The sequence below is a fragment of the Eleutherodactylus coqui genome, chromosome 2 (assembly GCF_035609145.1).
Source record: "Eleutherodactylus coqui strain aEleCoq1 chromosome 2, aEleCoq1.hap1, whole genome shotgun sequence".
NCBI lineage: Eukaryota > Metazoa > Chordata > Amphibia > Anura > Eleutherodactylidae > Eleutherodactylus > Eleutherodactylus coqui.
This window is the reverse complement of record NC_089838.1, coordinates 58,852,297-58,877,122: the sequence shown is the minus strand read 5'-3', so window position 1 is coordinate 58,877,122 and position 24,826 is coordinate 58,852,297. Positions and strand designations below refer to the sequence as shown.

Genomic DNA, 24,826 nt, shown 5'->3' with positions numbered 1-24,826 from the left:
ACGGAATCTAATTCTCTCACTTCCCGATGTCAGAGAAACTCGAAATTTGGCACGCGCATTGAATATGTCATAAATAGGAAAAGCTAATGGGTCCCAACTCGATTATTCAATTCTAAGCGCAAAATAATTAGCTTCCGAATTTTACTTACGTAATCTAATTCTCACTTCCAGGTGTCATACTTGAAATTTGGCACGGGTATTGATTGTGTCATATATTGGAAAAGTTAATGGGTCCCAACTCGATTATTCAATTCTATGCGCAAAAGAATTGGCGTCCAAATTTCACGGACGTAATCTAATTTTCTTACTTGAAACTTAGCACGGGCATTGATTATTATGTCATACATAGGAAAAGTTAATGGGCCCCAACTCGATTATTTAATTCTAAGCACAAAAGAATTAGCGTCCAAGTTTTACGTACGGAATCTAATTCTCTCACTTCCCGATGTCAGAGAAACTTGAAATTTGGCATGAGCATTGATTATGTCAGAAATAGGAAAAGTTAATGGGTCCCAACTCGGTTGTTCAGTTCTAAGCGCAAAAGATTAAGCGTCCACATTTTACGTACAAAATCTAATTCTCTCACTTCTTGGTGTAATAGAAACTTGAAATTTGCCATGAGCATTGATTGTCATAAATAGGAAAAGGTAATGGGTCCCAACTCGATTATTTAATTCTAAGCGCAAAAGAATTGGCGTCGAAATTTTACGTACATAATCTAAATCTCTCACCTCCCAATGTCATAGAAACATGAAATTTGCCATAAGCATTGAGTATGTCATAAATAGGAAAAGTTAATGGGTCCCAACTCGATTATTCAATTCTAGTGCAAAAGAACTAGCGTCCAAATTTTACGTACAGAATCTAATTCTCTCACTTCCTGATGTCATAGAAACTTGAAATTTTGGCACAGGCATTGATTATGTCATAAATTGAAAAAGTTAATGGGTCCAAACTCGATTATTCAATAAGTGCCAAAGAATTAGCGTCCAAATTTTACGTATGGAATCTAATTCTCTCACTTCCTGATGTCATTTTATATAAAGGAAACGTTGCATGGTTACCTCCACGTGGTGTTTCCTGGGTAACACAGAGAACTATGCAAAATGGTGAACATATGTTTTCCTCGGTATCTCTAAAGTAACCACTTCTTCATAAGATTTTCCGTGTGAACACCAGATAAACACCAGTACCAAATTAACTCGGGCGAAGCCGGGTATATCAGCTAGTTAAAAAATAAATGTATAACCTCATTTAGAAATGGGCAACACATCTCAAAAAAGTTGTGACAGGAGTAACAAAAGGCTGCAAAAGTGACACTAAGGAAAAACAGCTGGAGGGTCAATTTTCTACGAAGTCATATGACTGTATAAAGAGCATGTTAGAGAGGCAGAGTCACAGAAGCAAAGAGAAGAGGTTCACTTGCAATGATATATAATCTGTTCCTGCAAATGGATCTCTTCAGAAGACATTCTAGTGCTAAGGCTTTACTACGACTTTTTTTTTTGCCTGTTTACCCCATTCAGCTTATTTAATGTGCTTCGATTTGAGGGAATCATTCCTGCATAATAGTAATATTAAACTGCGTTGTTTTTTTTTGTCCTGTAAACAAGCAAATAGCTATATTGTAATAATGATGATTTTGTTGAAAAGTGCAAAAAGACCATCGATAATAGATTAGCAGGAGTCTGCTAAATGGGACCCACAGCTGTTTGCCGGCAGAGTTCCTTTCTGCAGGGAGTTGGCAGCTCTGTTCCTATTGCAGTGGCCATGGTTGGTATTACAGGCAAAGTTCCCATTGAAGTGAATGGAAGCTTTGCCTGTAATGTCAAATCTCATCACTGCACTGGGAATGGAGCTGTCTGCTTCCTGTAGAAATCAGCTCAGTGTATAAGCACAATGGTCCAGCAAACAGCAGATCAGAGGGAGCCCTGTTCTACTATTAGTGGCCTATACTAAGGGTCCTTTTTTAGACGAGCCGATTCTCTTTTAAAAAAGCAAGTAACTTCACTGCTAACTCGTTTGCTTTTGTGCAACCTGCTTATATAGGCAAATGCAACGTTGACTTGTTCAAACGAGAATCGTTCAGTCATTCACATTAGCTTTATAAGCAAAAGAGAGGGAATGAATGAGCGCTGTTTAAACCAAGCGATAAGCGAGCAAAGCCAGCGATGGCTTTTATGCCTGCATAAAATAAATGACAAACAAAAAGCGAGCGATTCTTGTTCATCCTCCAGTTGTTGGCTCGCATTTACACCAAGTGATTCTCATTCACTTTTGCTCATTTGAATGATTTTTTTTATTTTTTGAATGATAATTAGAGATGAGCGAGCATGCTCTCTAAGGACAAATACTCGAGCGAGTATTGTCCTTTTCGAGTACATGCCCACTTGTGAGAAAAGATTCGGGTGCTGGCAGGGTTGAGCGCTGTGTTGCAGGAGGGAGCGGGCGGGGGAGAGAGAGGGAGAGATCCCCCGACGGCACCCGAATCTTTTCTCACGAGCAGGCAAGTACTCGAAAAGGACAATACACGCTCGAGTATTTGTCCTTAGCGAGTATGCTCGCTCATCTCTAATGATAATCGTTCCGTCTAAAATCGCCATAAGGATAGGCCATCAGATATTTCTAACCCTGTAATTCTTTTTCCTTTTTAATCCATTCCTTAAATAGTTGGTTGCTGCAAAAGATCGCATTGTGTCCCTGCAGGATGAACATAATCAGTTATTACACGACAGCATACGATTTCAAAAGAAAAGTGAAAGACATTTAGAGGTGAGATACGAGTAAAGCCTTACAATATATTTCCGTGGATTGGTCTGCAGACCAGCATGTGTAAGGCGCCCTGCCCACGGTTGAGGCGGAATATCGCGGGGGAGGAGGGGGGAGAGCTGACAGGTCTCAGCGGTGAGCCTAGCTAGCAGATAAGCTCACCGCGGAGAATCGCGGCATGACGCGATTTAGATCCTGGGAGTGGAGAATCGCTATGATTCTCCGCTCGTGGACGCCGGTGCTGCGCTTTCCATAAATCGGTGGATCATTGCCCGTGGACATGCAGCCTAAATGTGGCCTTATAGTGAGATTCCTCTTTTAGATTAAATATGAGAACCTCTGCTACCTCATTTCCTGCTAAGGATAGGTCTGGGCCAACAGAGTGCCACCACCACAATAAGCCATGACGCACAATGCAGTCTTCTCTGAATAGCGATAGTATTTGCAGGATTTGCATCATTAACAACATAAATAACACATTTTTGGTTATTTATGGGTTAAAAAAGTCACTTTTTTATTGGCAATTTAAATTCTATGATTTTTTTTTTTCTGAACTTGGAAGTGTAATGTTTTTAAAAATATTTAGTATAGTTTAGGAGATATGATGCAATGGGATGAAGGCAATCCCAGCAGTGATTTTGTTTTTGGGGAAGGGCTTGAAATAGAAGTCCTTCCCTGAAAATCATCCCTAGCTTGTGTAACAAAAAAAACACATACTCGCCTCTCCAAATGGTACCCTAAAAATTGAGATCGATCGATCTATCTAAAATATAATCTATCTATATCTCATAAATATTCACCTCTCCAAATGGTACCCTAAAATTCTCCCGCTGTCAGGGTCCAGCGGATTTTGCCGCGTGTCTCCCCAGCTCTGTCGCAGTGTTTAGCGATGAGGGTACTCCCTGTGGGGGTGAAGGAATCCTCTGCCACTGCTGTTAGAGTAGTGGTAGCGGATAACTATCATCGGCCATTGATTTCAATGCGGCCTGAGCTGCTCCCACACGTCGTGTGGCATGCGTCGGAGACAGATTTTCAATTTTTCTCCCGAACGCATGGCTGATAACAGTCAAGCAAGGGGTTAAAGCGATCATGATCACAATGTCATATTCCCTAGTGGGACTAAATGAATACATTTTTCAGAAAAATGTTATTTTAAACTAATTGGAGTGAAAAAAAATGTTAACTTTTTCAATAAAAACTGGTTTTTGCATTTTTACCAAATAAAACCAAACATCGGTGAGGGTTAAAACTCCAATATTTATTGAGTGCAAATATGTCTGATCAGTGGAGAAAGAGGCGTTTATAAAGTTATTTACAAATTGTATTTTCTTTGCCTGAATTCTGCAGTTATGGAAGAAACTAAACCTGAAGTATGCTTAAGTACAAACTGTACGATCTGTATTGATTACAGGTAAATATGCAGGATACAAAGGTTGAATTGGAAACTTATAAACAAACTCGCAAAGGATTGGATGAAATGTATAATGAAACCTGGAAGCAGCTGAATGTAGAGAAGCAAGTTAGAATGGTATGCTATTATTTCCCCTTGTTATGTATCATGAATGTGTAAATAGACTTAACTGCAATAAACCCACACCCCTGTGCTTATTGGATAGTAGAAGTGCACAGAGGCAGGAGTTAAGGCCCATTTACATATAAAGTTAATCTTTCAAATGCTTGAAAGATTGAAAGTTTTAGCGATCTTTTTGCATAAAGTGTTAATGGACAGTAATTCCCACTAACACTTTATCATCATTTGCATGTAAATGGGCCTCCATGAGCTGTTTGCAGGGCCCTGCATCTGACTAATCACATGCCCTGCTGTGCAAACAGCTGCATTGTTCAAGTGGCTCCCAGCAGAATACAATGTAGTCTCCCGTGGAGAGCACAGCATGCAGTCTGAGTGTTATAGTAATGATATTTGTATGCTATATATCATATATTACCTTGTCATGTTTCTTATATCAGCTTAGGCTAATGCATACATATATACTGTTATATCTACCCTCTTGGTCAAAAGCTAGCACTTAAAAGTGTTCGTGTACAACATCAGAATGTGTTAGAATCGTGTATGCCTCTTACACATGATTCTCACAGAGCAGTTGTGTATTCTGATTGGATAAGCTGCTCCCTTACAGATAACATTTATATGCTTCTGCAAATTCTTTCACTTTTGATACTTTACTGTGAATTACCCTATTATTGTATTAACAAATCCTGTATGAGCACAATAACTTTTTGTATCAGAAGGGTATTAGAGAATGACCGAAACAGGAGTCAGACTCAAATACCATTTCATGCATGAAACTTCTCATTATAACCAATTTGGAGCAGACAGTGGAATCATCTGGAATATGATAATTATTCCCATAACAAGAGATACTTTATCTCTCTGCGGCTGAATAATGGATCTTAAAGGGGTGGTCTCGCGAAACCAAGTGGGGTTATACACTTCCGTATGGCCATATTAATGCACTTTGTAATGTACATTGTGCATTAAATATGAGCCATACAGAAGTTATTCCACTTACCTGCTCCGTTGCTAGCGTCCTCGTCTCCATGGTTCCGTCTAAATTCGCTGGCAGCTTGCTTTTTTAGACGCGCTTGCGCAGTCCGGTCTTCTCCATTCAGCACGAGCCGCTTCAGTGTGCTCCCCGCTACAGCTCTTCTGCGCATGCGCAGACGAGCTGTCACTGCTCGGGAGCGCGCTGGAGCGGCCATTCTGCACCATCCTCTGTTAGAGGAAGGTGCAGAAACTGGAGCTGCCCAGCGGAGAAGCCCAGCCCAGCCCAGCAGCCCCGAGAAGCCTCCCAGGTAAGTGATGGGTCGGGGGGGGGCTGTCGCTGCGCCGGGGGGGGGGCTGTCGCTGCGCCGGGGGGGGGCTGCCGCTGCGCCGGGCTGCGCCGGGGGGGCTGTCGCTGCGATGGGGGGGCTGTCGCTAGGCCGGGGGGGCTGTCGCTGCGATGGGGGGGGCTGTCGCTAGGCCGGGGGGGCTGTCGCTGCGATGGGGGAACTAGCGCTAGGCCGGGGGGGGCTGTCGCTGCGATGGGGGGGGCTGTCGCTAGGCCGGGGGGGCTGCCGCTGCGCCGGGCTGCGCCGGGGGGGCTGTCGCTGCGCCGGGGGGGGCTGTCGCTGCGATGGGGGGGGGCTGCCGCTGCGCCGGGCTGCGCCGGGGGGGCTGTCGCTAGGCCGGGGGGGGCTGCCGCTAGGCCGGGGGAACTAGCGCTGGGCTCCGGAACCTAGCGCTGGGCTCCGGGGCCTTCACCTGGGCTGAGGGTCTAGCGCTGGGGAGCCGGGGGCTAGCGCCGCTTACCTGCTGCCTGGCGGTGGGCGTCTGGTCGGCGGCTGCGGGGCGTCCGGTTGCCATGGAGACACAGCTGGCGGCGTCTCGGGAGCGCGCACGTCGGGCTGCAGCGAGCGACGGGGAAAGAGCCGGCGGCCATCTTGAGGAAACTTTTATAAGTTGCTGAAACGCTGGAACGGTAAGTACGAACCAGCTAGAAATGTCATTTACAGGGGGGCTTAGTAATGTATGTTTAATGGGGGGGACTGGGCAAAAAAAAAAATTAACTGCTTCCTCGAGACATCTCCTTTAAGTTCACCTTAAAATCATCGTTCAGACGAAAAGTGCACGATGGCAGCGTTTACACGTAACAATTATCGCAAATTTTTGGTCGTTTAAACGAATTTTGAGCTATAATTGTTGCGTGTTAATGGGCCTTTATTGGATGTGGTTTTGCTACTTGGCTGTTTTTCTAAGGACGGAGATGTCTGGCTAGAAGGTGCTTGCAGAGCACAAACTACACATACTGTATTTTTTTCTGTGTGTACAAATGTCTGTTATCGGCACACTGAAAGCCATACTTGGAGTCCTTTTAGACGAGCCAATTCTCGTTTGAACGAGTGAATGATGCCATCGCTAGCTCGTTTGCTCAGTCTGTTTAGACAGGCAGACATATTTTTGGCTCATCTTAAAGAGCATCGTTTAGTACTGTTCAGTCTTTCACATTCGCTGTGTAAGCAAATGTGAAAGAGTGAAGAAGTACGGTTTGACTTGAACGATCAGTGAACGAGCAAATGCCTGCAGAAAATATAGGACGAGCAAAAAGCAAACCATTCTCCCTTGTTCGGTCATTGTTGTGTGTTTACACCGAACAATTATGCACTTTCACTCATTTGAAGGATTTTTTTTTTTATTTATTTTTTTTTAAGCTATAATCGTTCCATATAAAAGCACCACCATAGGCTGTTCACGTCTCGTTCTTTGCTTACATTTAGCACATTTTAGGAGTTTTTCCTGTTATGTTAAATTGAGACTGTAAGGGCTTCCTAACAGCGTCCATCTTCTCTTGAAAAAATCTTATTCATATAATAGTTTTTTCTTTCTTCTCCCCAGAGGGCTGCAATCTACAGCGCACACTGCCTTTTCCATATGCAGAGTTTGCTGATTATTTGTGACCGTTTTTCTGATATGTGACCCTGCCTTAGTTTCGTCATCCACTCCTTGCCATCTTCCTCCCCCATTACGTATATTCGCATTATGTGGTTGTTAAATGCATGATGTACGCATATCACTGACTGTATGGGCAACATTCTTTGTGATTTGTTATATATTAGGAACTAGAAAAGGAGCTAAATTTGCAACTGGGATTGAAAACTGAAATGGAGATGGCCATGAAACTTCTCGAAAAAGATATTCATGAAAAGCAAGATACCCTAGTAGTCCTGAGGAAACAGCTGGATGATGTCAAATCCATCAATCTTCAAATGTGCCAAAAAGTCAAGGTAAAGAGCTTTAGTTATGCCATGATAAATAGTAAACAGACACTATTTAATCCCATAGTTCAGTGCAATTAAAGAGATGCCAAATTTATGTAGTTTTATTATAGTAAAAAAACAATGGTATATTTTGACATTCATAACGATTATTTTACCGTCAATGGAGCGACCTGTAATTTTGTATTGGTAACATTTTGGGGAATATACAACTTTTTGTTAGCTTTTTATTCAAATTCTTGGAGACGGAGTGACTGAAAAAAATGCCATGTTGCTATTGCATATTTTGTTGATGGAGTCAATCATGCAGAATTAATGTGATATAATAATAAATTGGGACTTTACGATTGATACAAATTTCTAAATAACTTCGATCGTGGCTGTTGCCGTGTAGGTGTCAGCTGACAAAGCTATAATAGCCTCCGTGTAAGGGATCGAGCCCACTCCATCTACATCATATGCTGTGGATGGCTAATGCAGCAGTATGTCACTGAAAATGGCCATACTTACTGATACAAAGGCAGGATGCGGAGAGGCCGCTCACACACTCGCATTATATGAGGGAGGTTGCACAGGTTCAGCATAGCTGAATGGTCCACTCAATGCCATTAATTTATAAGGAAAGGAATGGGCAGTATTCTAATTGCACACAAGACTTCTGTAAGGTGCCAGTCACACGGTTAGGTGTAGTGCAGCATGCTGGCTAACAGCCAAGTGGTGGAGGCAGTACTAGGAGATCAAGGCATGCTGCCCAACACATCACTGGGAAGTGCCACGCTGATACAAGGACAGGGTAAACCAGCAGTTCCCAGAAGGATGCAGAAGACCCACACACTTTATTGCATCTAGATGTTGTCCTAAAATGTACGGGGGGATTCAGAAAGAATGGTGCAGAAGTAAAGCTGATGTAGTCATGCAGGAATACAACAGCCAGAATGACATAAAGTTGAACGCACCTTACAGATATTCGATGTGGGCGTCATTGGGGACGAGGCAGATAGTCTGTAGTACACTTCTGCCCAGACGCGTCCCGGCATATACTCTGTTGTCCCACTGTTGTGAGATGTGGGGTTTTAGTTTGTCTAGTGTCACCAATGACACTAGGAACACCGTACCCTGAACATCTGTGAGAAGCATTGAAACATGAGTTCTTGTTCATGTAGTTCAGGCCATTGTGTCAATCCATGTTTGAGTAAATTAGCTTTACTTTTGCACCATTCTCTTTGCATCACCCTGTACAATGCTGCCTCAAGTATTAGACTTACTTTTGAAGAAAATACACCAAAAATAATAATCCATTCGGTTTCGGTGAGACCTTCATTCGTTGGATCACTCTTCTGTACAAATCCCCCCCTAGCAGCTATTTCCATTAATGGGTCCTGCTCTCCCTATTTCCAATTACATAGAGGAACTAGACAGGGGTGTCCCCTATCCCCCATACTATTTGCTCTGGCCATTGAACCGCTAGCTATGTTGCTACGAGAAACCCAGCTATACAGGGGTGTCACAGTAGGAGACAGGGAAGACCGGGTGGCTTTATACACCGATGATCTCCTGCTTTTCTTGGCGGACCCTGAGTCAACCCTCCCCCACGTAATAAATCTAATCAATATATTTGGTGACTTTTCAGGCCTTCAAATCAACTGGACTAAATCAGCCCTGATGCCTGTTTCCAGGGGAAGCCGTTTGGCAGATATTGACTCACTCTGCGGCCTCCAGATCTCCAATCAGTTTAAATACCTGGGGTTACAGATAACCAATGATGTGGGAAGGTCTCTAGAGCTAAATGTATTCCCCCTCATAGATCTATTCAGGTCCAAGTTTAAAATATGGGGCTCCTTGCCGCTTTCAGTGGCGGGGTGCATTAACCTTATCAAACTGATAGTATTACCAAAGTGCCTATACATAATGCAGCATGTGTCGGTACATATCCCGACCCGCTTCTTTAAATCCATGCAGTCCCTGATGTCTTCCTTTATTTGGAGAAACTCTCGCCCCAAATTACGAATCTCGACGCTTCAAAGGCCGAAGCAAGATGCGGGTGCTGCCCTGCCAGATCTATTCCTCTACTATGTGGCCAGTCAGCTAATTCACTTGAGAAGCTGGCTGAGTGATGACCCTCTCCCCAACTCTGAGGCGCATCTAGCACATTACCTAAAAATCCCTAGATTGTGGCCCTTGCTGGAATCTCCTATTTTAACAGGCAAAAGGTTACCTATTCATAGGTTAGCCTCTCAGGTCTGGCGGCAGGCCAAGTCAATTAGCCAGTTCATGGACCTAATAGCTGACACTCCCCTTTGGCGTAATCCTGGGCTTCCGGAAGTGCTCTGATTGGAAGATGCCCAGGTTTGGGAACAATATGGCATCCGGACCCTGGCAGACCTCTAGCCACAGAACACCCTGTCTTCATTTGAGCAATTACAGAACAAATACGAGCTACCCCGCTCCCATTTCTATAGATTTCTCCAGATCAGACACGCTTTGCAGGCGCAGTTCCCACCGCCCAGACCTGCTATTTCTCATTACCCCTTAATAGGCATCCTTTGCTCCCAGGGCCCTCAGGGACTCATATCGGCACTGTACTCCCACCTTATCTCAATACGAGCCTCTCAGGATATACCCTCTGCCCTAGTAAAATGGAGGACACGGATACCGACTCTTACAGATGATACGTTCCAAGAGCTTTTGGAATCTCCTCTATATGTATCCCCAACAGCCAATAATAAAATGATCCAGCTGTATATAGTGTATCAGTGCTATCTCACTCCAGCAAGATTGTACAAAATGGGCAGAATACAGTCTACAAACTGCATTCGGTGTTCCTGCGAATATTCCGATTTTTGGCATATGATGTGGGAGTGTCCTGTTATTGAAAGCTTCTGGGGGGAGGTCACAGGTTTCCTCTCTGAACTTGTGGAAGTCCCTGTTCCACCGAGCCCAGAGACTTGCCTATTTGGAATATTAGATGAAGAAAGCTGGCAACACCATAAAAAGATTTTTCTGCGGGAATCTTTGTTCCTTGCTAGAAAAACAATTGCACTGCGATGGATGGATCGTAAGAACCCCTCACTCTCAATGTGGAGGAAGCTGGTCAATTCGGTGGTGCCATATAATTATATAGTCTACAAGGGACAGAAGTGTCCTGAGAAATTTGATAAAGTGTGGGGTCTGTAGTGTGAATCCCCCCTCACGTTATATTCACCACAATTAATGTCTTCATCTATTCTGGAGCTCAGACGTACTCATTAGTGGATACATGTTCTGGAGCGGGACCCGTGGCCTCTGGAATTTGGTCTGCTTATCTGACCTGACTTGAAAGCATTAAATCGTTATTCTTGATGTATCAGGGTGACTGAACCTCCCTACCAATCTAACTATACAAGGTTATGTACTATTTATGTGCTGCACCTGTCTATGACTGTATGTTCCTTATGCTACTTAATTTTCAATAAAACGAGTTTAAAAAAAAAATAATAATAATCCAATGCACTTTGCTTGTAAAGTGGATGTAGCCTAAAGGATCATGCCACCATATCCACTGCATTTATTCTGGAACTAATTACTTTTGGCAGTAACCAATACTGTATTAAAGATGATAACCCATTACAAAGATAGTTACCATTGATGTACACCATGGTGCCCCTAGGCTTTACTACCGCCTCGTGCATTGTCCGTTCATCCAAGTCTTCCCACCAGCGATGGAGCAGGTGCAGTAAATTCGGACTCTCAGCATTCTAAGACAGTGTTGTTTGGCCTACAATTGTACTTTTTTATCCCTTCACCGCGATCAACTCTTTATAATCGCAGTGAAATCCCGGCATGTGCAAATAGGGGAATAATATTATCTCTGCTGAGGGCAAAGCTCTAACTGTATGAATGTTTTCCTGAAAAAATATATTTTTTAAATGTTTCCTTTTTTTTCCCCCCATCAGGAAACAGAAATTGCCTTACAAAATAAGAATGAACAGGTATCTTTACTGCAAACTAAGTCTGATATGGTAGACTCTTCAACAAAAGCTCTGGAAGAAAGGTGTGGATATTTTAGAGTCGCATTAAATACTGACGCTAGACTCATGTGGCGCTGCAGACGTATACAGCTTGTACACCTATGAATCCCTATGTTAAACACTTGACACCCACCTTTGACGACACAATTAAAAAAGCTAGCACCATTTAACCACTTACGCTGCCCCTTTCATCGCCCTTCTCTGCAACATGATTATGGGATGGCAGTGTTTAGCATGGTAGCCTGGCACTAGAGTTGGCCAAAATGTTTCATTTTCAGAAAAAGTATAGGATAAAAACCACCCCTCAATTTATTGCACAATTTCTCCTTGGCACAGCAAACCCCTTATGTGGTTGTAAACTGCTGTCTCGGCATATGGTTGTAAACTGCTGTTTTGGCACGTGGCAGGGTTCAGAAGTGAAAGAGCTCCATCTGGCTTTTGGAATGCTGATTTGGCTGAATGCCATGTTTTATTTGCAGAGCCCCTGAAGCACCAGTGCAATGGGAGCCCCTAGAAGTGCCCTCCTTTTGGAAACTATACTGCTCGAGAAATTCCCCAAGGGATGATTCTAGCACTTTGACTCCACAGCGATTTCCTGAATTTAATTTGCAGTGGATGACTCAGAGTGAAAATTGCAAGTTTTTCACATGCGGTTTCAATGTCAATTATGCTATAAAAAGATCACTTCAGGCTAACTTCACACGGGCGAGCGAGATATAGGGCTGTGAATCCCGCCCCCACGTCATGACCGCCATCCATGTAAAATACCCATGGATATCAGGCAGTTTCATGGCAAAACAGCCTTGCATCATTTCGGTGATGCAGGGATCCTCCAGTGCGGTTGTCACAGCTGTGGTAGAGGTTCGCAGAGTTTCACCAATTGCTCTCATTGGGGACGATGATGCTGCCGCAGGCCCCATTGGAAACAATGGGCGCAGCGATGTGACAGCACACAGAAAGATAAAAAATGCCATAATTTGTTTCCCGCATAGCATCACGGTGTCTTGCAGGAAAACATCGCTCATGTGTATGACCACATTCAAAAGAATGGAGTTCATATTTTGTGCGTCTCGCAAGGCACAAATCTCACACGATTTTATTGCCCTTGTGAAGTCTATCTTATTATGGTGTTTCGCTGGTTTTAAATATGGCCTAGGTTTGGTCCTAATCTGTTGCCGGAACACATGACGTTGCTCATGAGTGAAAGCACACGATGGACATTTGAGGTTTAAGTTAAATGGTCACTAACTTTTCAAACAACTCATATTTGTGTGTACATATGATAGCCAGTGTGTTAAAGGGGTCATCTCAGAATCAATAATTTTTTCCAAAAAAGTGCTGTAATTTCTTAGCACAATCCTGTTGGGTAGTCAGTTTTTTCTTATCACTGTTTTTTAAATCTCCCGTTTTTTGTTTTTCATTACTTGCTTTCTGCTAGATTTATTGAAGCAGGTGAATGTCTATTCTGCGTCATTGATGATCCTCTATCTTGTGTGATGATGCTCTAATTATACCAGTTGACTGGGGCAACGGAAACCTTCTCGCTCTGTCCAGGGAAGAGGTGGGACTTAGCCATCATTCACTTTCCCTACATGGTGGCAAACTCTTCTAAGCAGCTTCCTTGTCTTTCTTATCCTTTTTCTGTCGGTTGCCCACTTGGATAATGGATTGACTTTATAGGCTTTGCAGAGAATTTGTGTCTAGTAGCTGATGTGGGAAGTTGTGTACGTTCTTGTTATAGAGCTGTAAATTTTTTTACATCTAACGGTTTGGTTTTTTTTTTTTTTTTTTTGTCAGACTACAGGAATCAGAAAAAGGTAGACAAATATCTGAAGAAAATTGTATAAAACTGAAGAAGGACATGGAAGCCAAATCTGACACTTTGAAACAGCAGCTTCAAAAGCTGGATTCGCAATGGTAAAAAAAATCCTTTTGCTACATTACAAAATGAAATTCTAATATTAATAGACTTGTTGTCACAGAACAGTGACTGGTAGATGTATCATACCCATGAGGTCTAGAGGAGGCCATAAAGGGATAAGATTATGGTCATCAAACAGTGATTTTGGGGAGGGGAACGATCTTCTGGCTATTTGCTTCAAACAACTGCTGCAATTTGAATATAATTTAAAACCAGGGCTCTCTAGCTGCAAGTCACAGCATGTGAAGTCAGGACAGACGGTAACACATAGGTCACAGGGATATTTTCTGACTTCCATGTGGAGTCGGAAAAGCGAAAAAAGATTTCCTGCTTTTGAGGCAAAATTTGCTAAAATTGTGCCCGGGTTTTGTATTATGCGTTCCTCTGGAACAGGTCTGAGAAATGGTGAACTTCATGGTCGAATAGCCATACCTGTATAACAGGAGGTGGCGTTTCTATAACTTAAGTGACCTTTAGGCCTCCTTCCCACGAGCGTGACGGGCTCCGCAGCGTAATATTACGCTGTGAAGCCCGTCACGGCGCCCCCCAGAGCCCCTATACTTACCTGCGGGAGATAGCGTGAAATCGCTTCCCCGCCCACCACCGCCGCGTCACCGCTCGTCACCGCCCACCGCTCTCGCGTCACCAGCCTTGTCACGTGCACGGCCGGCCGTGTCACGTGATGCGGCCGGACCGCGTCATTTGGCGTCATATGACGCTCGGCGGTGGGCGGGAAAGCGTTTTTTCACGCTATCTCCCGCTGGTTACAGCGGGAGATAGCGTGAATGGACGGCTTCCATTGACTGCAATGGAAGCCGTCAGTGCGTACAGCCCGTCCTCACCCGCAGAAAATAGAGCATGCTGCGGGTGAGGACGGGAGAAATCGCGGTGCGTAATTCCGCGGTGGAATTACGCATCGTGAGCATGGAGCTATTAGGTTCAATAGAACCTAATAGCTGCGTGCAACGCAGCGGATTTTCGCCGCGAATTACGCGGCGGAAATCCGTTCGTGGGAAGGAGGCCTAAGTCTGTTTGTCTGGTTACGAATTGTTGACCACAGTAATGCAGTAGTCCTGCATAGTAGAAATATATTGTCTGGGTTGGAAGTGGTCTCCCAAGTGACATCTCTCCACCATGTGTCAGGTCAAAGAGGTGTGATCAACTTCTGTACCTTATATCCTCTAAACAATAGGGTTACTAAGGCCTTGTTCACACAGCCGCATCAGGGTCAGAAAAATTCAATGTAGATCTGTCATCATTATCCATGGCAGAGATTGTGGTGGATTTGTATTTGGTGTTGCCATGAATTAGCATGCAAATTAGCCCTTTCCAAACATGTTGTTTGCCATTATTTTGTCTAAGATTTCCCTCCAAAGTGGAGGAGAAACAAAATTATTCCCAAAGTTGGCCATGTTTCCGGCTATCGCCTTCATTTTGTTAGGTAAGTTTAATGCCACTCTAGATCCTCTTATAGACACACAAATTCCTCCTTTAGTCCACAATAAATCTTTATTAAACTAGGCCCAAACACACAATCTTACGGAAGTTCGGAGACTTTTTTTTTTTTTTTTGTCATGTCTCTCCGTACCACTAAGTCTTTAAAGTAGATTTGGCTTTTGCTAGCCCCAATATTTTCCCTCAAGTTTCTTCACATATCTCAGACCATGGGCTGCTTGTAGTGGTTATTACCCAATTAGTAGACCACCCTGGTAAACCATAGAGACTTATCCAATGTGGCTTGATGTGGCGCCTATTGGAGTAATGTGCAAGCCTTAAATGAAAGGGCCATTGTGAGTAGACTTCCTTTCTGTGGGGACTGTATTGTAGTGAGATGTTACTGTTTAGGAGATATTACTACATTACATTGTACCTAGAGAATTGAAATGGAAATTCAATTGTTTGCTCATTATTATTCTATTGATATTCCATTGTTCACTTTTATTTCTGTATTCGTAAATGGGTTTTCTTTCCCAAAAGCCTATTTATTGTGCAATACTTACTAAATATACACCTATATGATTTGTTTTCGTATCACTGTAATCATAATGACAAAGCTTAGACTATTTTTACCACCAGATATCTTAACACTTCTGTATATATGTTTATATTTCCAATACAGCTCCCATTTGGAGCAGAATCTACAGTCTGAGAAAGGGCAAAAGAAAACTCTTCAAGAAGAACTTAATAAAGAGAAGGAAAAGAATAAATCCTTGCAAAATGACCTTCTGCAATATTCACAACTGAAAAAGGTATAATATATGAAGTTTTTGAAACAGTCCCCAGTGTTGATGAAAGGAGGGTATGACTTGAAGGCGTTAAATGAATACCCAGAATGTACAAAGTACTATGAACATCAAGACAAGAGGTTAAATAGGTTTTCCAAGCAAATACTATTGACCTATCCTCAGAATAGGTCATCATTAATAGTTATTTGCTGGGGATTCACCACTCGAGATCCCAAACAACCAGCTGATCACCCGGCCCACTGTTGGTTCAGCAGGGCGGGACGTCGTCATCTGTGTTGGAACATGAAGTCACCTATTAAAGTGCAGAGCCAGAAATGTAATGGACATCTGCAATCTCTCAATAGGAGTGAAGCCACCTCTTAGACTTCCTGCTCTGACTCCGACGAGAAAATCCCACCCCGCCGCACAGACAGCGGGCCAGATGATCAGCCGATAGTCATGGATTTTGAATGTCAAATCCCCAGCGATCAAGTATTGTTGACCTATCCTGAGGCTAGATCATCAATAGTATTCGCCTGGAAAATCCCTTTTAATGAAAAATTTATCATGTTGTACCAAGGTAATTAACTTCAGTGATTGTCACAAGAGGTAAATATTTCAGGGGTGATGAAATTAAATATGGGGAAAGACCACTGAAACAACATTAATTTTTCTACAATCTTTATATAAAGATCAATGGACATCCTGTACATTACTGTTTGAACTACACAGAGTTGAAGGGGTTGTCCCACTTCTAGCTGTTTTGCTGCAGGACTCATACCTCTCCTTATGTTTCAGTTCAATAGGACTCCAGTACTACAGTTCTCACCAGACTCTCCATTCCAGCACTGTGTCCTTGCAGAGTCTTTGCACGCTTGCAGCTTGACTCTTTTTTTGCGTGTGCATTTTCTATTCATCTCTATGGGAGGTGTGTGCATAGAAAAAGTCGAGTTGCTGGTGTGCACCAACTTTGTCAAGACTGTGCTGGAATGGGGGTGCCTGGCCAATATGAAACACAGCCCTCCAGACTCCCTGATCCCTCACGTTTGAGCCCCATAAGATAGTTCATGACAGGTTTCTTTTTATGTGCAAATGTGTTTCAAGAAAAAAATGAAAAAACAAATACAACGGTGTGCCAGATATTCTCTAAACACTAGAGATGAGCGAGCACCAAAATGCTCGGGTGCTCGTTACTCGGGACGAAATTATCGCGATGCTCGAGGGTTCGTTTCGAGTAACGAACCCCATTGAAGTCAATGGGTGACTCGAGCATTTTTGTATATCGCCGATGCTCGCTAAGGTTTCCATTTGTGAAAATCCGGGCAATTCAAGAAAGTGATGGGAACGACAAAGGAACGGATAGGGCAGGCGAGGGGCTACATTTTGGGCTGCATCTCAAGTTCCCAGGTCCCACTATTAAGCCACAATAGCGGCAAGAGTGGGCCCCCCCCCCCCCCCCCGAACAACTTTTACTTCTGAAAAGCCCTCATTAGCAATGCATACCTTAGCTAAGCACCACACTACCTCCAATCACTGCCTGCATGACACTCCGCTGCCACTTCTCCTGGGTTACATGCTGCCCAACCCCCCCCCCCCCCCCCCCCGCACGACCCAGTGTCCACAGCGCACACCAAATTGTCCCTGCGCAGCCTTCAGCTGCCCTCATGCCACACCACCCTCATGTCTATTTATAAGTGCGTCTGCCATGAGGAGGAACCGCAGGCACACACTGCAGAGGGTTGGCACGGCTAGGCAGCGACCCTCTTTAAAAGGGGCGGGGCGATAGCCCACAATGCTGTACAGAAGCAATGAGAAATATAATCCTGTGCCACCGCCATCAGGAGCTGTACACGTGGGCATAGCAATGGGGAACCTATGTGCCACACACTATTCATTCTGTCAAGGTGTCTGCATGCCCCAGTCAGACCGCGGTTTTTTAGAAATAGTCACAGGCAGGCACAACTCCGCAATGGGAATTCCGTGTGGACCCACGGCATGGGTGGCTCCCTGGAACCCACCGGCGGTACATAAATATATCCCATTGCAGTGCCCAACACAGCTGATGTAACGTCAGCTTTTATGCAGGTGGGCAAAAAATTAATTGGATTACACTGTAGGCGAGGGCCCAAAAAAATTGGTGTACTAATGTACATCAGAAAAATTGCCCATGCCCAACCAAGAGGGCAGGTGAAACCCATTAATCGCTTTGGTTAATGTGGCTTAATTTGTAACTAGGCCTGGAGGCAGCCCAGTTAAAATAAAAATTGGTTCAGGTGCAAGTTTCAACGCTTTAATGAGCATTGAAACGTATAAAAATTGTTTACAAAAATTATATGACTGAGCCTTGTGGGCCTAAGAAAAATTGCCCGTTCGGCGTGATTACGTCGGGTTTCAGGAGGAGGAGGATGAATATTATACACAGATTGATGAAGCTAAAAGGTCCACGTTTTTGATGGTGATAGAGAACAATGCTTCCATCCGCGGGTGCAGCCTACGTATTGTTTAGGTATCGCTGCTGTCCGCTGGTGGAGAAGAGAAGTCTGGGGAAATCCAGGCTTTGTTCATCTTGATGAGTGTAAGCTTGTCGGTACTGTCGGTTGACAGGCGGGTACGCTTATCCGTGATGATTCCCCCAGCTGCACTAAACACCCTCTCTGACAAGACGCTAGCCGCAGGACAAGCAAGCACCTCCAGGGCATACAGCGCGAGTTCCGGCCACGTGTCCAGCTTCGACACCCAGTAGTTGTAGGGGGTAGAGGCGTCACGGAGGACGGTCGTGCGATCGGCTACGTACTCCCTCACCATCCTTTTACAGTGCTCCCGCCGACTCAGCCTTGACTCGGGAGCCGTGACACAGTCTTGCTGGGGAGCCAGAAAGCTGTCAAAGGCCTTAGAGAGTGTTCCCCTGCCTGTGCTGTACATGCTGCCTGATCTCTGCGCCTCCCCTGCTACCTGGCCCTCGGAACTGCGCCTTCGGCCACTAGTGCTGTCGGATGGGAATTTTACCATCAGTTTGTCCGTCAGGGTCCTGTGGTATAGCATCACTCTCGAACCCCTTTCCTCTTCGGTTATGAGAGTGGAAAGGTTCTCCTTATACCGTGGGTCGAGCAGTGTGTACACCCAGTAATCCGTAGTGGCCAGAATGCGTGTAACGCGAGGGTCACGAGAAAGGCATCCTAACATGAAGTCAGCCATGTGTGCCAGGGTACCTGTACGCAACACATGGCTGTCCTCACTAGGAAGATCACTTTCAGGATCCTCCTCCTCCTCCTCCTCAGGCCATACACGCTGAAAGGATGACAGGCAAGCAGCATGTGTACCCTCAGCAGTGGGCCAAGCTGTCTCTTCCCCCTCCTCCTCATCCTCCTCATGCTCCTCCTCAATGCGCTGAAATATAGACAGGAGGGTGCTCTGACTATCCAGCGACATACTGTCTTCCCCCGCCTCTGTTTCCGAGCGCAAAGCGTCTGCCTTTATGCTTTGCAGGGAACTTCTCAAGAGGCATAGCAGAGGAATGGTGACGCTAATGATTGCAGCATCGCCGCTCACCATCTGGGTAGACTCCTCAAAGTTTCCAAGGACCTGGCAGATGTCTGCCAACCAGGCCCACTCTTCTGTAAAGAATTGAGGAGGCGGACTCCCACTGCGCCGCCCATGTTGAGTTGGTATTCCACTATAGCTCTACGCTGCTCATAGAGCCTGGCCAACATGTGGAGCGTAGAGTTCCACCGTGTGGGCACGTCGCACAGCAGTCGGTGCACTGGCAGATGAAACCGATGTTGCAGGGTGGCAGCGTCCGTGTGGGACTTGTGGAAATGTGCGCAGAGCCGGCGCACCTTTCCGAGCAGGTCTGACAAGCGTGGGTAGCTTTTCAGAAACCGCTGAACCACCAAATTAAAGACGTGGGCCAGGCATGGCACGTGCGTGAGGCTGCCGAGCTGCAGAGCCGCCACCAGGTTACGGCCGTTGTCACACACGACCATGCCCGGTTGGAGGCTCAGCGGCGCAAGCCAGCGGTCGGTCTGCTCTGTCAGACCCTGCAGCAGTTCGTGGGCCGTGTGCCTCTTCTCTCCTAAGCTGAGTAATTTCAGCACGGCCTGCTGACGCTTGCCCACCGCTGTGCTGCCATGCCGCGCGACACCGACTGCTGCTGCCGACGTGCTGCTGCTGACACATCTTGATTGCGAGACAGAGGTTGAGGAGGAGGAGGAGGAGGGTGGTTTAGTGGAGGAAGCATACACCGCCGCAGATACCACCACCGAGCTGGGGCCCGCAATTCTGGGGGTGGGTAGGACGTGAGCGGTCCCAGGCTCTGACTCTGTCCCAGCCTCCACTAAATTCACCCAATGTGCCGTCAGGGAGATGTAGTGGCCCTGCCCGCCTGTGCTTGTCCACGTGTCTGTTGTTAAGTGGACCTTGGCAGTAACCGCGTTGGTGAGGGCGCGTACAATGTTGCGGGAGACGTGGTCGTGCAGGGCTGGGACGGCACATCGGGAAAAGTAGTGGCGACTGGGAACTGAGTAGCGCGGGGCCGCCGCCGCCATCATACTTTTGAAAGCCTCCGTTTCCACAACCCTATACGGCAGCATCTCCAGGCTGATAAATTTGGCTATGTGAACGTTTAACGCTTGAGCGTGCGGGTGAGTGGCGTCGTACTTGCGCTTGCGCTCCAACACTTGCGCTAGCGACGGCTGGACGGTGCGCTGCCAGACATTGGTGGATGGGGCCAAGGACAGCGGAGGTGACGGTGTGGGTGCAGGCCAGGAGACGGTAGTGCCTGTGTCCTGAGAGGGGGGTTGGATCTCAGTGGCAGGTTGGGGCACAGGGGGAGAGGCAGCAGTGCAAACCGGAGGCAGTGAACGGCCTTCGTCCCACCTTGTGGGGTGCTTGGCCATCATATGCCTGCGCATGCTGGTGGTTGTGAGGCTGGTGGTGGTGGCTCCCCGGCTGATCTTGGCGCGACAAAGGTTGCACACCACTGTTCGTCGGTCGTCTGCACTCTCAGTGAAAAACTGCCAGACCTTTGAGCACCTCGGCCTCTGCAGGGTGGCATGGCGTGAGGGGGCGCTTTGGGAAACAGTTGGTGGATTATTCGGTGTGGCCCTGCCTCTACCCCTGGACACCGCACTGCCTCTTGCAACCTGCCCTGCTGCTGCCCTTGCCTCCCCCTCTGAAGACCTGTCCTCAGTAGGTGTAGCAAACCAGGTGGAGTCAGTCACCTCATCGTCCTGCTGCTCTTCCTCCGAATCCTCTGTGCGCTCCTCCCTCGGACTTACTGCCTTTACTACTACCCCACTGATAGACAACTGTGTCTCATCATCATCGTCCTCCTCTCCCACTGAAAGGTCTTGAGACAGTTGCCGGAAGTCCCCAGCCTCATCCCCCGGACCCCGGGAACTTTCCAAAGGTTGGGCATCGGTCACGACAAACTCCTCCAGTGGGAGAGGATTCGAAACCCTTGCTGCCCATTCTGGGCAGGGGCCCGAGAACAGTTCCTGGGAGTCTGCCTGCTCCTCAGAATGTGTCATTGTAATGGAGTGAGGAGGCTGGGAGGAAGGAGGAGCAGCAGCCAGAGGATTCAGAGTTGCAGCAGTGGACGGCGCAGAACTCTGGGTGTTCGATAGATTGCTGGATGCACTTTCTGCCATCCACGACAGGACCTGCTCACACTGCTCATTTTCTAATAAAGGTCTACCGCGTGGACCCATTAATTGTGAGCTGAATGTGGGGACGCCAGAAACGTGCCTCTCCCCTAATCCCGCAGCAGTTGGCTGCGATACACCTGGATCAGGAGCTCGGCCTGTGCCCACACCCTGACTTGGGCCTCCGCGTCCTCGCCCGCGTCCACGTCCTCTAGGCCTACCCCTACCCCTCAGCATGGTGTATTACCAGTAGTGCAGAAACAGAACGCTGTAATTAAATGTGCCGCTTATTGGCCTGTGGTTGGAGGCTGACTTCGCTTACGGAACGCCAGGAAATAATTTTGCGCAAGCCTGCTGTAACACTTAGCTGGCTGCGTATGAATTAGGAGGACAACTACACCCAGCACAGACCCAGTACACTGAGGACAGTCACAGGCAGCCCAAATAGATTTTTTTTCCCAAATGTTTTTGGAAAGGCCCACTGCCTATATTCAATAAATATGTCTTCTGTCCCTGCCTCACCACCACTACTGGCCCTGGACTATGTATAATTACTGCAGGGCGCAATGCTCTGCACGGCCGATATACAAAAAAAAAAATGTGCAACACTGCAAAAAGCAGCCTCCACAGTACTGCACACGGTTAGATGTGGCCCTAAGAAGGACCGTTGGGGTTCTTGAAGCCTAAAACACTCCTAACACTCTCCCTACAGCAGCTCCACCAAGATACCACTTTCCCTCCTCTATGTCAGAACGCATCTGTGACGAGCCGCGGGAGGGGCCGATTTTTATACTCGGGTGACACCTGATCTCGCCAGCCACTCACTGCAGGGGGGTGGTATAGGGCTTGAACGTCGCAGGGGGAAGTTGTAATGCCTTCCCTGTCTTTTTTATTGGCCAGAAAAGTGCGCTAACGTCTCAGAGATGAAAGTGAAAGTAACTCGAACATCGCGTGGTACTAGTCTCGAGTAACGAGCATCTCGAACACGCTAATAGTCGAACGAGTATCAAGCTCGGACGAGTACGTTCGCTCATCTCTACTAAACACACATAGTATAGATTCTTTTGTTAGTCCAGTTTCCTCCATTTAGTTAATTTTTTAATTTTTTTTTTATGATCTTGGAAAACACCCCTTTAACTCGCATTACTTTCTCTATAACAGGACTTTGATAAGTTGTTCAGAGAGAAAACACAAATGCAGAAGCAGTGTGCAGAACAGGAGCAGGCCCTGCAAGAAATGGGCTTTCATCTCAGCCAGTAAGTTTAATTTCATGTACGTGCGTTAATGTGCAACTTCATATGTACTTTTAGATTGTGTGTGTTTTGTTTTTTTTTTGTTTGTTTTTCTGCAATAAAAATAGGAAAAAAAGTTAACTGTGTATATGTGTGCATTAATTGTCAAAAAAATCAAGCGCCTAGAAACAGTTTTCGGAATTCAATGAAACTTTCTCTGTGTGATTGTAACGTTGATATAAGTGATTACAATATCCGAGCAAAAGGAGAGTTTATTGAACTTGTCAGACGATCCTCTCTACTGGTGGTCTGTTGAGGGCGTCCTCGTGTGTGTGCCCTCACACATCCACTGCTTCCAACACCACCTAACAGTCTCGTCATAAAGGCCCGGGCAGTTCATTGATGCGACAATTCAGCTACTTGCATTCCAATAATTCGCCCCCTCTCAAACTCCATTAATTGGGCAAAATCTCTTAGATTGCGCTGTACAGACATCAAGTGGTCAACAAGCTCTACACAAGCAGAAAGAGGTCCCTACACACAAGTGTCCTATAAAAAGGCTTTCGGAGGCTAAGGGTGGAATAACTTCTACCAACAGGTGACGAGACCGTTCATATAATCACACCACAACTCTAATCCTTTGCATATCTGCCTGAGATGGAACTGCATGCTGATGTATGCAGCAAAATGACAACTACTTCTAGGAGCTTTTTAAGAAATTTTTTTACAAAGTGTATTTATTTTAAAATGCTGCTTATTTTAGAACTTGGTAAGTAAGTGAACCAAAAAATATGTGCAACGGTGTCCATAGCATTTTAAGGGGTTTCTACATGTTCTAGTTTGTGCTGTCAATGAGGGTGAGACGAGCTGTCTTAGCGAGCAAGACGACGGCTTCAAAATGCGTCTTGCACCCTATTCTGTCAGTTGAACCGTTTACCTCACTCTGGTGTATGCAGATGTGCCACTGACATGATTGTGATCTTTATGCTGCAAAATCTTCACATGTGATATCACTAGAGGTGTGCAAAAGTGGCATTTTGTGATGTGAAAAAAAACAATTGCTATATTAGTTGTGTTGTCATTTTTAAATTGTGGGGGATTTTTGTTTTTGTGTTTTTTGTTTTGTTTTTTTTGCAGACAGCTGAGAATTTGTAAATTTGGCAAATAAACCTAATTTGCAATGGGGGTTGAATAATTTTGATTGCAACTGTGTGTGTATGTGTATATATGTGTTTTTCAGGCTACAACACGCACCCAGGTTTTGGACTGAAGAACATGGGGGGGAAAAAGTATTTCATGCTAAACTTGGATAGGTGTAGTTATCTAGGGAGGCTGTCAAATTACAAATACAGGGTGTCCCAGACAGATGTATACACACTTCCGTAGTTATCTATGCCCTTTTTTTAAAATCCAAAGTGAATTTTATGGCAGCACTATGTAGTATTCGGTCTAAAACTGGCAGTAGTCGTAGATGTCAGACATCCTTTAGCTTTGTAAATCTGGTAATAGAGCTTTTATGCCAATATTTTTCATGTAGATGTGTGTAGACAATCAGAGCAGTAATGGTAAAGACACGTGGAGCTGCACTGATGTGGCCAAAGCACACGCCCACAAAAGGTCACTTTTTAAATAGGAGGCACACTAGGTAGTAATGGCTCTGATGGAAAAAGTAACAATCCCTTTCAAAGTCTCCTAACTCTCACACTCTGTTGTATATTTTCAGTCCTGCAGGAAAGTAGTTGGCAAACCTGGAGCCGTACATGTATGGTGGTATGCAGCAAACACAGAAGGTTATCTGGATCTGTCAGTGTAAAACTAAACTATAATACACTGCAATACCTCTGTATGAGGCTGGGCCTCTTTAAACAAAAAAAAAGTAAACTGTTAATTCAATATTTTAAAGAAGCCTGATTTTTTTAATTTTTTTTTTTTTTTTGTTTTCACCAGAATCGTGAAAACTATTTTAGCCCCACCCTCACAGGCATCTGTGGCTGAGCAGAATTTCAGTCAAAAGCTCTTTGGCTCAGATTACACATAGCAAGAGAGTCCATGCTGGGCAGAGATTGGAACATCCTTTTCATAAAGGAGCTTCTCCTACAAATGCCTGCCAGTGCCTCCAAACTTTGTCATCGAAGGTAGCCTCTTTTCAAGGTGCTGAACCATCCTTATCTTTACCATTCTTAATTGAACCCCATTATGGCTACCTTTTCATACATTTAACTTCACAATTTTAAAGGGGTTTTCTGAGACTCTG

General features: G+C 45.3%; 1 protein-coding gene across 5 annotated transcripts in view; it reads left to right on the top strand.

The window, feature by feature from the left end:
- LOC136611421 (RUN and FYVE domain-containing protein 1-like) overlaps nucleotides 1-24,826 on the top strand; it is a 72,829-nt gene that overhangs the window by 28,195 nt on the left and 19,808 nt on the right. For all 5 annotated transcript variants that reach the window (XM_066591030.1, XM_066591031.1, XM_066591033.1 and 2 more), the window contains 7 exons: nucleotides 2,671-2,772; nucleotides 4,181-4,297; nucleotides 7,387-7,554; nucleotides 11,478-11,575; nucleotides 13,350-13,469; nucleotides 15,593-15,722; nucleotides 22,502-22,596. In XM_066591030.1, coding sequence (XP_066447127.1) covers nucleotides 2,671-2,772; nucleotides 4,181-4,297; nucleotides 7,387-7,554; nucleotides 11,478-11,575; nucleotides 13,350-13,469; nucleotides 15,593-15,722; nucleotides 22,502-22,596 — 830 coding nt within the window. The remainder of the gene's footprint in view (nucleotides 1-2,670; nucleotides 2,773-4,180; nucleotides 4,298-7,386; nucleotides 7,555-11,477; nucleotides 11,576-13,349; nucleotides 13,470-15,592; nucleotides 15,723-22,501; nucleotides 22,597-24,826) is intronic.